The sequence below is a fragment of the Coturnix japonica genome, chromosome 24, assembly GCF_054131305.1.
Source record: "Coturnix japonica strain WE chromosome 24, WE-NBRP24, whole genome shotgun sequence".
Taxonomy (NCBI): Eukaryota; Metazoa; Chordata; class Aves; order Galliformes; family Phasianidae; genus Coturnix; species Coturnix japonica.
The window spans coordinates 5,492,630-5,505,398 of record NC_140686.1 but is presented as its reverse complement, the minus strand read 5'-3'; the positions used below and the strand labels follow the sequence as shown (position 1 = coordinate 5,505,398).

Sequence of the window (12,769 nt, the reverse complement as noted above, 5' to 3'; positions counted from 1 at the left end):
CTATTCTTCCCAAGCTCTACAAGCTTTACTACTCAAAGGCAGTAACTAACACGAATCTTCCTAACTGATACAACCATTAGTTCATAGCCTGTTTGCCATATAACAAGTTTACTATTCTTCTTTACAGCAACCCTTCATATAGTCACATACAACAAAGCAATTAACTCCTTTGTCTTAAGCTTCAAGCTACTCAATATGTTTCACTAGCACAGTCAGTCATTAAGAATTCATTTTACTTAGGTCCCGTGCAGTTTTTTTTGTTTCTCTTTTCTTGTTTCCTAAAACTGTTGTGCAGACAGTGATCACTGACCCTGCGCAAGAAAAATCACAAATACACTCCTCTGTATTTGTCCCAACCAAAGAGTATCCTGTTGAGAAAGTCTGTTCAAGATCAGTTTTCAACCACATCAAAGGACATACTCTTCCTCATTCAACCTCAGCAGCTTCAAGCTTCAGCTTTCAAGCCATGAATGAAGTATTCACTGATACTGTCCTGGAGTCCTTAACCCTCATAGAATAAAAAAATCATTACGGTTGGAAATGCCTCTAAGAACAAGTCCAACCATCAACCTATCACCACCACGTTTGCAGCGTTTGAGGCACGGACTCAGATGTGAACGATCCAAATCGTTTATTACAAGTTCTCACATCCCTTATAGACCTTCACAAGTTGTTATTTTCTAACTTTCCCGTCCGCCCTTACAACTTTCCCAAACACCTTTACATGTCAACAGAGCATTCTACAGAACCCTTTTCAACTGTCCATGCAGGCACGTATCCAATCAGAGCTGTGAGACCCTTCTTCTCCTTGCAGAGGTGTCCTTGGTTCTCATGCTGTTTATCTTGCTCCACAGCTGCTGCTCTGAACAGCTTTTCTTGTATTCCCACAAGTACCAGCGCAGCCACCGCCCTCAGGCACCCTGGCCATCCCTTACTCACTTCCTTGGCAATTTGCAGCTCAGGGGTTTGGCAGATGACTTTTTTCCTGGCAGTCCTTAAGGTTCAAAGTCCAGCTGTAATCTCATTTCCCAAATATGTCACTTCCTGTTGAGTTATTTGTGCTTTCTGTAAACCAAGAAACTCAGCAAACTCTCAGTCTATTGTACACAGTCCTTTTGTTGCTGTGGCAGCCACGTGCTGCAGTAAAGTTCCACCCTAGGATGGAGGATCCCAGATCTCAGGCTCATGAGTTGACCATCATTAAGCTGTTCTCACAACCCTGGGTAACACTGTCCAGGTTAACTGAGACTCTTCCCCCCATATCAGGGCTTTCCTATTCAAAGACAAATAACCTTAGGCTTCCTTTGGCCAAACCAGGCAGAAGAGACATCCCTCAAATCCAGAAGGTAAACTCCATCTTTTCGTTCCCTAACTTGGTTAATAAAGTGCACGGATTTGCCACCACTGAGTGTATCCATTCAACTATTCTAGTACTTGCCCTCAAGTCTTGTACCAAACTACAGCACTTGCTATCAAAATTGGAATCCAAACTCCAAAAAGTTACCTATTATTTCTTTTATCCTCCTACAGTCCCATAGCCTCAAAGGGCACCGCTTTACCCTGACTAGGCAAGCTCTTTTTCTGTTTAGGGCTTCATTTTTGGCCCTGATGCCCACACCACTAAGTGTATCATATTTGAGATTGCTGTAACTCCTGGGGGTACAACATTGTTTTGCCCAGTTTGTGTTAAAGCCAGAGTTACAGTTTTTAATCAGTCAATATTGTTGCACTCTTAGCTCCAGTTTTATTCAATTTCTTGCCAGAGTAACCTGGCAGGTACAAGAATTTCTGTATTCCTGCTTGTTTTCTTAGCTTATGTTTAATTAATCCAAAAAAGGAAACCTTTTCCCGTTGGGCAGTAGCATCTACTACTGTTACAAAACCATCTATGGGTAGTAAGAAGCACCCATATCCACCAGAAAACGAACCTCAATATCCTGCTTTCCTAAATGCAATTTCCCAATGCAGTTTGCACACTGCTTTCCTTCCAGTGAGGTGACCCCCAGGTACATTGCCCAGTGCAACTCAAGGGTAGGTATGGCCAGCCATACGGACCACAAACCCACACAGAACCGCAAGGTATCGCTGCACAGAAGACTTATTAGGACCCTTAGACAAGGATCTGGGGAAAGTCGTATTCTTACAGCAGCTTCTGGGTAAAGCTCCTAGCCACAGCTCGGTTCCATTGCAAGAGTTCTGTTCAACACACAATGTCCTCTGGTGCTGTACCGGAGATTGCCTTCTTGCTGGGACATACTCGTGGGGGAGAGCAGTAACAGGAACGCCAGGACAGCAAGGGAGGGATGCCTGATGACAAGGGTGTGCGAATGTCCCCACCGAAGGAAGCAAAGAGAGCCGACAGAAAGCGATGCTTCATTAGCGTAACAAAACACAGCCCCCATTCCTCCCTCCCTCCTCCCCCGCACCCCTTCCCATCGCCATCCCCCGGGGGCAGATGTGCCATGAAAACGAGCTCTGGGCGTGATCGTTGTGGGAATTCCTGCCTTCCTGAGCCTGTGCGGAAGAGGCGAGAGCCTGTCTGGAAGCCATCCGGGCAGCACCGCGGTGGCAGGAGGTGCACCAAGGCCGTCCTGCGGCCAGCTCCGGGCTCAGGGCACTCGGCGTCCTCTGCTCTACGCGACTCCGAGGAGCCCGGCTACCTGCACCAGAGCTGGGAGCAGCCTGCTCCGCACCCAAGGTAGGTGCCCTTCGTGGCTCGTGCAGAGGAGCGCACGCTTCCTGCCCCCTGCCAGCAGCACCGGGAGAGGAGCGGGGAGCGGCCCCGGACGGGGCGGAACCCGCACTGCCGTACCCCAGGCGGGACCCTGGTCCCGGCTCCAGCTCCCGCTCAGCGCAGCAGGTTTGCTGGCCCAGACGGGCTGCAACCAGGGCGGCAGTTCATGCAGCCCGGGCTGGGCTCCGAGGGGCACGGGAACGGGCTGGGAGCTGGGACAGTGAGGAAGGGAGCAGAGGAGGTCAGCGTGCTCTGCTGCCCGGTTGGATCTCTGTAACACAGCGCAGCTGGGGCTGCAGTTCTTCCTCTGGGCCACGGGAGACACGAGACGGCCTCGCTCTGCAGCTGTGCACGCGTGGATTGACGGAAGCTTTAAACCCCCCGATGCCTCCTTTGGAGTGTCTTAATGTGAAGCCTCCAAGTGGAAATTTGCACTCGCCCTGCTCCTCCTCCCCGGCAGCCCCCAGCTTCTCTTTGGGGACCCTGCGACCCTTGAAATGGCGTTACCTTTTGTTTGCTGAGCGCTTGCCTGATGGCTCAGCTGGGGTTGTGCAAACCCCTGGCATGGCTTTTGTTCAGGCTGTCCCGGCAACTGCAGATGCCTTGAGCACACAGCTGCGGGCCCTGAGCACGTTCAGCATCTGCAGCAGCTCCGGCACTGGGCTCTGGAACAGACGATGAGAAGCTGGCAACCTGTGGGCTGACTGGAGCACGCGTTGAGAACACGGCTGAGCAGCAGCAGGTCAGTAAAGCACAGCCCAGGTGCCTTCTGCAAAGGGCACGCGCTGCTGAGAGCGTCCCCTGGCAGTGAGCGCAGTCTGCGTGCTCGGCTGAAGAGGGAGGGAGGAATGAATTTATTGATATCATGCAGGTGTCCTGGAGTGCTCTAACAACTGCTTAACAAGGCTGTTGTAACCACGTGGTTGTTTATTGCCTTAATTGTTCTGTTTAGCACTGCTGCTATTCGATAAGTTGCCTTCACGGTTCAGTTAAAATTCCCAGCACAGCATCGGCTGGTGGTGGCTGTGACCGTCACAGGCTGGTTTGGCTGCAGTGCTGTCAGATACTCTCTCTTCTCAGGAGATGGAAAAATAATCTCCATGTGGTTGGATGTTTTGTTGATTTATTGTTGTGTTTAAGTAAGCCATCCTATTTATTTGAGAAGTGTGAACCATCCAGTTGACTCCTCACCGTTTTGCACTTCCTTACCCGAGGAATGTGAGCCATCACCACTTTTAGGTAACATCAGCAGTAGGTGGTTTTGAGAACTACATCAGTCACCTTTACAGAGTACTTTTCCCAACCCTTTTCTGAGGGCTTGCTTGATTTCAGCAAGCCCAGGGCTACTTCCACTCCTGAGAGGATGTACGGACATCTGCCAGAGGATTTAATCCATTTGCCACCCTGGGCAGCCTGTTCCAGTGCTCCGTCACCCTCACTCCCCCCCACCTGCAAGTGCAGCAGTACTGAAGGCTGAGGGCTCTTTTTGTAGGCAGGCGGGCAAAGGCAACTGAAATGCAAGTTTGCTGTCCCTCTTTGTTCTCGCATCAGTAGGCCCTGGATATCTTCCCAGCACCTCTCTTAATCAGCCTGGAAATGTTTGCTAGCAGGAAGTAACCCCATCACATTGCCTTAGACTAATGATGCCTTTTTCCCCACTCACTGCAGGCAGCCTCTGTGAGAGCAGTGGAGCAGCAGCTGTCTGTGCTATGGCTGTTGAACTGCATTTCTCACCACCTGAGATCCCTGAGCCCACGATATTGGAGAACATGCTGCGCTACGGACTCTTGTTTGGAGCCCTTTTCCAGCTCCTGTGTGTGCTGGCCATCATCCTGCCAGTTTCCAAGTCCCCAAAGGCAGTAAGTAGCGCTGTGTGAGATTGATAGGAATGCTCAGGCAGTCGGCTGGGAGGGAACTGTCTGTAGCTGTTGCCTACGGCAGTGTGCCCCAGCACTGCTGAGAGTGCCGCACTTGGTTCTGTCCTTCCTTCCGCACGCCAGCAGCCTTGAGCTGCCAGCTCATCCTATCCTGCAGCTGCTGCTGCGCCCTATGAGCTGCCAGGCAGAGGGTCCACCCTCCCAGCACGGACCGCCTTGCTAGAGAGGACTTTAGGCTCTGGTTTGCATGGGATTTTTGGGAACTAGACAGAGGTGGAGTTTCTAATGTGCCTTGAGGTCAGGAAGGCGGTTTCCAGTGCTGGCCCCCAAAGCTGCTCGGTCAGGTGACTTTTTCTCCCAAAGCAGCTGTCAGCCAGTTGTAAGAAAGCTCCCTGACTGTTTCCCAATTGCTTCTTGCAGGACTCGGAGGGTTTTGAGTCTCAGACTTGGGAGACAGTGAAGAAACCCAAGGCAAGTGCTGCTCAGCTGAGCAAGAAAGCCAAGAAGGAAAGCAAAAAGAAACGATAAGGGCTTGAGCAGGAAGGCACAAAGGACAGCAGAATCGCCTGGATTGCATCCTCAGAGGTGCACCAAAGGACACACACTGCGTGGTCTGGTTTTCAGGCCTGGCCATGCTTTCCCTTTCGTGGACTGCGGAGAGGAACTAAGGAAGTTTTAGTCATTACCAGTATCCCTCCTATTTGATTTCATATTGAAATGTATTTTGGATGCATTTAGCTTCTCTTTGTTGCAAATAAAAGCGAAACAAACATTTGAATAGTGGTGCTGCCTCTTTCAATAGCTGCTCAAAACATGCCTGGCTCGGGCTGGTAATCGCAGGGTCATGAACTGGTTGGCTTCACATCCCTCCTGGAAATGGAGCTGCTTGTCCCATGTTTCCGTTTTGGTGTTCCCAACTGGTGGCCTTTCAGCCCATCTGGAACTGCTGGCGACGGACTGTGAGCATCCCCTGCTCTGTGAGGGCTGAGAGAAACAAAAGCAGCGTGGAAGGAAGAAAGGTGTCCCTGCGCCTTGAGTTTGTCTCAAGCCCTTTGGCTTTTTCTGGGTTCTGATGCACTGTCTGTTGCTGTTTGTACTGGGAAGCCCAGCTGCATGTTGGACTCGGAGGGTTTTGTGTTTACTGGCTGTTTCCAGTACTGGCTTCCACACTTGCTCTTTGAGGTTGTACAGCTGAAGCTTTAGGTGAAGTTTTCATGTGAGACAGGAGACTATGATGCCACCTTCCCTTTAGTTAAAATTGGACCTCAGTGATGTGGTCTACAGTGAGGCAGAGCCTGCAATTGCTGGTGCTGATTCTCCGTTACTCCTCTGTTCTCTTTGCAGCCATCACTACCCATCATTTCCCTCAATGAATTTAGTTGAGATACTGTATATCTTGTGCTTGTTCTTTGGGAATGATGACCGCTTTGTTTGATGTGGGGTTTCTGGCCCTCATTCCTCCAATTAATGCGATGGAACTGACAAACTTGTGTTCAGGTTGTTTGTATGCTCTATTTCTTATTTTCTCTGTATATGCACTGTCCCCATGATTCCCTGTGCATGTGATTAATTCACATGACAATAAACAAAAGAGACAATCTCCATTTCTTAGGAATGATGCTTAGGTTCAGGTACAGATGAGCTTCGTTTTAGAGGCTTCAGGCTTTGGAGACTACCTTGGTTCGAACAGCAGAAGGAAGCAGTGTTCACTTCTCAGCAGCACCAATCTACAAACCTGAGTAATAGCTGCTTGTTGCTCTGTTTCTGCAGAGCCTCGCAGCTCCCCGTGCACTGATTACAGCCTTTGGAAAGGCAGCCAACTCACTTTCCTTGGAAAGCCACACAGATGTGAACCGTAATAGCCCATTGACTTTAGAGATGATTGAACAGGACTCTTTGATTAAAGGATACTGTCAGATGCGTGTCTGCCCCTCTATTATCTGGTGCTCTGTGTTGGAAGCTTGAAGCTAGCACATCTTGCTCTGCCATTTTCTGTGTGTCCTTTTCCAGTTGGCAAGCTCTGACTGCTAGAACCCAAGATGCTAAAGCAATATTTAGACTCAAATGCATTTAATGAAAGGAGGCAATCTGTGTGTGTGCGCTTTCTCCAATGAGACTGGCACTGTTCCCTCGTGTCTTTACCAGATAACTAGACTTTATTTCCTGTAGAGAGTTTTATTTACAGCTGGTTAGCTGAGAAGGGTCGTAAACATGGTGCAGTTAAACAAACAGCCATACCACCTGCAAGGACAGCAAGAACAACAAGCAAGGATGACCTGTGATGGTGAGAAACTGGCCATGATTTTGTGAACTCAGCAAGGGAGTTACTTTCAGGATGATAACAAGTTGTTAAGATACTTGGGGATGGTATGTAATTGGGAACCAATGATGAGCTCCGCTTTTGCAATATGTATGAGCTAATTATCCGTATTATGAATGTACATGCAGCCAAGGTGTCATGGTTTAATAATTTTGTAATTTTGCTATCAGTATTCCACATCATAACATCATATAAAGCATGAATAATTTTACTGAATCTGCAACTTACAGAAGAAGACTACATCTCCCAGAGAGCAACACGATAGGTCACGGGACCTGGACTCTATATTAACTCGGTCGCAGACTAGACTGAGGTCTTTCGAGTTCTGGCGTTCAGGGGAGTGTGTGGGAGCCTTCAGCCGTTCGCCTAGATTCACAGTAGGCCTCTCGGTTACGGGACTCATTCTCTCTCCTATTTTGCTTGATTCGTTAGCTCAATTTTCAATTTTCAATTATTTTGTATTTTATTGTGTTATCCGGTATTTCGATATAGTATTTAGTAAATAAGTGTTCCTCCTTAGATCGTTGCCGCTGTTTTCTTTTCCTAATTAACTTTATCCTTTCGGCCTAGGGCCCCTCCGGGGCCCACGGCCCCCTGTCACGGACGCAGGTGGATTTTTCGTTCAAACCGTGACACAAGGAATAAACGAGAATAGCTGATCATATGTCAATGACAGGTGTGGTCGTTTGCTTTTCTCCCGCCGTTCTACAACAAATGGTGACCCTTGACGTGGCCTACCAGGAAGGATCGCAGCGGTGAAGGTGTTCGGATCCTTAAGCAGCGGGGATAGCATGAGCCAGGAAAAGAAGGTGCAGGTGCTCTAGGTGACCTTATAGAAGGGCCTAGTCGATACGGGCCGCCAACGTCCTTAAGACTGCAACAGTGCGCTGACAAATAGGTATGGGAAGGCAAGCGGTTTATTAAACATTTTCTTGCTTTTTTTAAAAAAAGCGTCAGGTATTTTCTTGCTTTTTGAAAAAAAAGAGTCAGGTTAAGGGGACAGACTTGCAAAAGGAACTCCCCAAGTTATTAGCGTATGGGTATGCTAAAGGGTTATTTCAGAATCTGCATTTAGTGCATGATCGTGCTGAATGGCGTAAATTTGGAGATGCAATTTTTCAGGGAATGATAGATGGGGAGAAAATGGCTAAAAATTGCGGGAACTGGTGGCGTGTGGTTTATAATGATTTGCTGCAATATCTGGCAGAAAAGGAAGCGGCAGAGCAAGCTAGTGCTGTGCAGGGGAGGAATAAGAATTATAATGAATGGTCAGATTGCCCGGTGCCCCCTGCTGTGTCCACCATAAAGTTGCCGCCGGCCGCCGAGCCTGCGTTGCCGGTGGCTGCGGAGCCGAGTGCCCCGTCTCCGTCTCCCTGCACGTCCGTATCAGACGAGCCGCCTGCATCGACCATGGCACTACAGCCGGCCCCCTCGACCCCCCTTTGCAATGAGCCATTGTGCACTTCAGAATTGTAATGCTACAGCTCGTGGCATTCTAAGTACCTTGAGGAGTAACTGGACAATAGAGGAGGCGTTACACAGATTATCGAGAGTTCCCACAGGGGCTCAGGCTTTCATAGTTGAGGCTATTAAAGAGCTAGGGGCAGGATTAAAGGCACAGGCTGAGGCTTCTCAGAATCAAGTGTCAGCAGCTCTTGCACCCTTACAAGCATCTGCGGTAACCAGTGCAGGCCCAAGCACCTCTGTTAAATGTTTCCGGTGCGGCGTTAAGGGACATTTGCGACGGAATTGCCAAGCTGTCGGTGTGTGGTGCCAGAACTGCCGCTCGGACAACCACAACACCGTCACCTGCCGTCGCCGGTCAGATTGCATTCCTACAAGTCCAAAGGAACAGCTTGGGTGAGATGAAGGTGCCTTTCATACAGTTAAATGAAATCAAATCCCACAGTCTGAGACTCGGTTTCTCCATCTGCAAAATGCTATTGATATTTATGCTCTACGGTAAGACCTGTACAGCTATGTTGTACAACTATGAATTACTCTTGATAAACTTATTCAGTGTGCTTGAATGTGATACTTTGAAACCTGCAGTAAACTCAGAACAAGAGGAAAAAAGAGAGAGGAAACATTATGGCTTTCAAGTAAAGTCAGAAAACAAGTTACAAACAAAAAAATGTACCTGACCCTTCCTGCCTTGAAGGAAAATCAAGCCTCCAAGGAGTTTTACCTATCTCTACCTTTCTGCTGAGGGTTTTAAAGTTTCCAGAGCAGTTCTAAAAGCCTCATTAGAAATATCAATAATGATTTATCACCGAAGCAGTAGCATGAACAAGCCAGAGAGAGAACAAAACAGTCTCCACCAGAGCACTCAGACTGCAGAGAGCTTTCTGCATGCCTGAGCTTCAAGGGTCTGGATGCTCCCCAAAGATGGCCAAGTATGATTCACGTGGGGAGCAACATGGGAGGGCATGTCTCTCTCTCTCCGTGTGCCCATTTCCCATGTACTCAATTTTTATTTAAATACAGCATCGGACATTTCCCTGCCTCTCCCCACCACATTCTCTTGGGACAAGTGTGCCTTCCACACACTGCACACCTGAACTGTGCAAACCATAGCTGCTGGAACACAGCCAGACATGGTTGACAATGGAGCCAGGCACCATTTACATGACAGCTTTTCTACAGTGCAAACCAGGCCCATTGTTACCTATGCAAAAAAAAAAAAAAAACCCTAAATGGAAAGTTCCTGTCCCTTGACAGCCACCCCTTCAAGAGCAGAGAAGGGTCTAAACCAAACTCTCACCTCAACAACACCATGCCAAATGTCTGCGCAAAAAGCATCAGGCTCTCTCCACATTTGTCAGTGCCACCATCAAGCCAATGATGTAGGGCTGGGATGGAGGCAGCTCTTTTCTCCTCCAGAAAACACAAGAAAATGGGCTAACAAGTCCCAGGGGCTCACGGATTTAGTCAGCCTCCCTCTTTATCAATCATTTTGTAGCTCAGGCCCCTTTGGCCAACAGACACAGAGCTGCCCCTCTGTACTAATCCACAACACTGACAGAGCCGAGAAGGGCTTTAAAAGGCATTCAGCAGGCACCAATATTTGGACCACACACTTCCCAAGGTACTAACAGCAAATGCACCTGCTACACTTATCTGCTGGCAAACCTCATGAACGCGGACAAACCAACTGTATACTCCTTTCGGGTTTACCCTTAACCTAAGTAACTGAAGAACCACTGCATAGTCAGATGCACCTGTCCCCTGTCACCTCCATTCACAGACAAAAGCTGGTGTTATTTCATGCTGCATTAATTCCCTTCTGCAAGATAAACAAGCAGGTCCATTCCTGTCAACCAGTACCTCCACTTATTTTTTATCCTCCTACCAATTATTTCTGCACTGTGAGAGAAGTATGGGGAAATATTTCATGCCAGAAAGTTTTCAAAGGCAGCACTACTCACTAATGAGGTAGCTGACCTCAGCAGATCTAAGGGTTGTGGCTCTCATTTGCTCTATGATATTTCAATTCATTGAATGAAATTTCTATGTCCCTCATTCCACCCTCCTTTCTCTCCCCCCCCATCCTCCAGCTACAGCAGCTCAAGTTACCACCTATCAGCCCAGCTGTACTACATGCAAGTCTAAAGCCTTTGCAAAAAAACAGCAAATATGCAAAGTCAGTGCCAGAAGTAGCATCTGCCACAGAGCAACCTTAATATCAGCACATTGGAGAAAACAATACAGGATCACAGCTGAGCCCACACATTGTAGCCACAGAATGTAGGCCACCCCAACCCACAGAATGATACAGCAGTAAAAGTCTCCAGTGTCATGTTCGTTTTTATATTTACTTGTTGGAGTAAAAGCCCATTTTAAACCCTTGAGGTAATATAACACATGTTGATACTATCATAACAGCACAACCACAAACAGAAACTATCTGTAAGCAAATGAAAATAAAACAATCACACAGGGGGTCTCTGAGCAGGAGGTCTGAATGGTACCTGATTCTGCTGCTTATTGAAGAGGGACCTCACCCATCATAGGGGTAACGGAACCAATACAAACACAGAATCACAGAATGTCAGGGATTGGAAGGGACCTCAAAAGATCATTTAGTCTAATCCCCCTGCAGGAGCAGGAACACCTGGACCAGGTCACACAGGAGTGTCTGGGCAGGGTTTGAATGTCTCCAGAGAAGGAGATCCCACAACCTCTCTGGGCAGCCTGTTCCAGTGTTCTGTTACCCTTACTGTGATGAAGTTTTTCTCCTGTGTTCCAGCTTGTACCCACTGCCCCTTGTGCTATCATTGGACGTCACCGAGAAGAGCCTGGCTCATCCTCCTGACACTCACCCTTAACATATTTATAAATACTAATGAGGTCACCCCTCAGTCTCTCCTTCCCTGTGCACAGGTGGCAAAGAAGGCCAATGGCATCCTGGCTTGTATCAGGAATAACGTGGTGAGCAGGACTAGGGAAGTCATCCTGCCCCTGTACTCGGCATTGGTGAGGCCTCATCCCAAGTACCATGTTCAGTTATGGGCACCTCAGCACAGGAAAGACATGGAGGTGCTGGTGCAGATCCAGAGAAGGGCAATGAGGCTCATGAAGGGCTTAGAAAATCAACCCTATGAGGAGAGACTGAGGGAGCTGGGGCTGTTTAGTCTGAAGAAAAGGAGGCTGAGGGGAGACCTTATCGCTCTCTTCCAGTATCTGAAGGGTGCTTACAGTGAGAGTGGGGCTGGTCTCTTCTCACTGGTGAGAAGTGACAGGACAAGGGGAAACGGCCTCAAGTTGCACCAAGGTAAGTTTAGGTTGGATGTTAGGAAACACTTGTTTACAGAAAAGGTAGTTAAGTACTGGAATAGGCTCCCCAGGGAGACGGTTGAGTTGCAGTCCCTGGATGTGTTTAAGAGCCATTTGGATGTGGTGCTCAGGGATATGAGTTAGCAGAGGGTTGTTAGAGTTAGGGTGCTGGTTAGGCTGTGGTTGGACTTGATGATCTTCAAGGTCTTTTTCAACCTGGGTGATTCTATGATTCTATGATTCTCCAACCTAAAGAGACCCAGCTCCCTCAGATCTGTAGTCCCCCAGGTTCTCCTTATGACCCTTCTTGTATATGGGAATTTCTTCACTAGCAGATTTAATCAGCAAGATCAGTGGAGATCGATTTCCACACACCCTAGATAATCCTTGGAAGGTAAGCAAAACTGCCTTACAGATGGGCAGGACTGGACTCTTGCCTGTCTGGGCCATCAGTGAGATGCAAACTCTCAAGGACACAAGAAATCTCACACTATCCTACCAAATGATGCATTGGTAAGGCACCAGAACAAGTAGTCGAGGGATGTGGAGTCACCATCCCCAGAGGTGTTCAAAAACTGTGAAAATGTGACACTGAGGGACATAGTTCAGTGAGCGTGGTGGGGCTGGGATGAACTTTGTGATCTTAGAGGTCTTTTCCTATCTGTATGATTCTATAACTCTAAATCAACCTGACCAAAAATCATCTAAACTACTTAGAGCAGCACGATTAGGCATGTTTCCAAAAGCAGCCACATACCTGCCAAGGGACAGAAAATGACTAAATTAACAAAGGCCTTAGGTATGTAAATAAAATAAAATGACAAGGACACAAAGAAAAAACTATACAGCCAATCTCAAGCAAAATACAAGCAGTCCTGGTGTTGGCTATCGAGATCACTGTGCATCCACATAAGTGTAGCACAGGCCAACTTCCAGTTCTTAACCAGGCTCTTTGAGAGATCAAGCCACACTTAAATTAGCATCATCAAAAGGATCAGCCAATATACTAAGTACAAAACTGTAGGGTTATTCAGCCCACTCACCACCCCAAAAAACAAACCC

General features: G+C 48.0%; 1 protein-coding gene across 4 annotated transcripts; it reads left to right on the top strand.

The window, feature by feature from the left end:
* Positions 1-621: 621 nt before the first annotated feature.
* On the top strand, positions 622-5,389 carry LOC146757154 (protein MANBAL-like). Of its 4 annotated transcripts, none has more exons than XM_085523501.1 (3): positions 2,454-2,698; positions 4,403-4,593; positions 5,032-5,389. In XM_085523501.1, the coding sequence occupies exons 2-3, from the start codon at positions 4,444-4,446 to the stop codon at positions 5,137-5,139; spliced, it is 258 nt and encodes an 85-aa protein (XP_085379627.1). In that variant the 5' UTR covers positions 2,454-2,698; positions 4,403-4,443; the 3' UTR covers positions 5,140-5,389. The 4 variants fall into 4 exon arrangements, with proteins under 4 accessions (XP_085379624.1, XP_085379627.1, XP_085379626.1 ...); XM_085523500.1 differs by lacking the exon at positions 2,454-2,698 and adding an exon at positions 2,847-3,476; XM_085523498.1 differs by lacking the exons at positions 4,403-4,593; positions 5,032-5,389 and adding an exon at positions 3,314-3,462 and having other exon boundaries at positions 622-2,698.
* The last annotated feature ends 7,380 nt before the right edge of the window (positions 5,390-12,769 follow it).

Excerpts from the sequence above, each read along its gene's own strand:
- LOC146757154 (XM_085523498.1), top strand. The coding sequence starts at position 2,304 with ATGCCTGATGACAAGGGTGTGCGAATGTCCCCACCGAAGGAAGCAAAG. Across the intron at positions 2,699-3,313 it reads CAGCCTGCTCCGCACCCAAG|GCTGTCCCGGCAACTGCAGA; the intron begins GTAGGTGCCCTT and ends GCTTTTGTTCAG.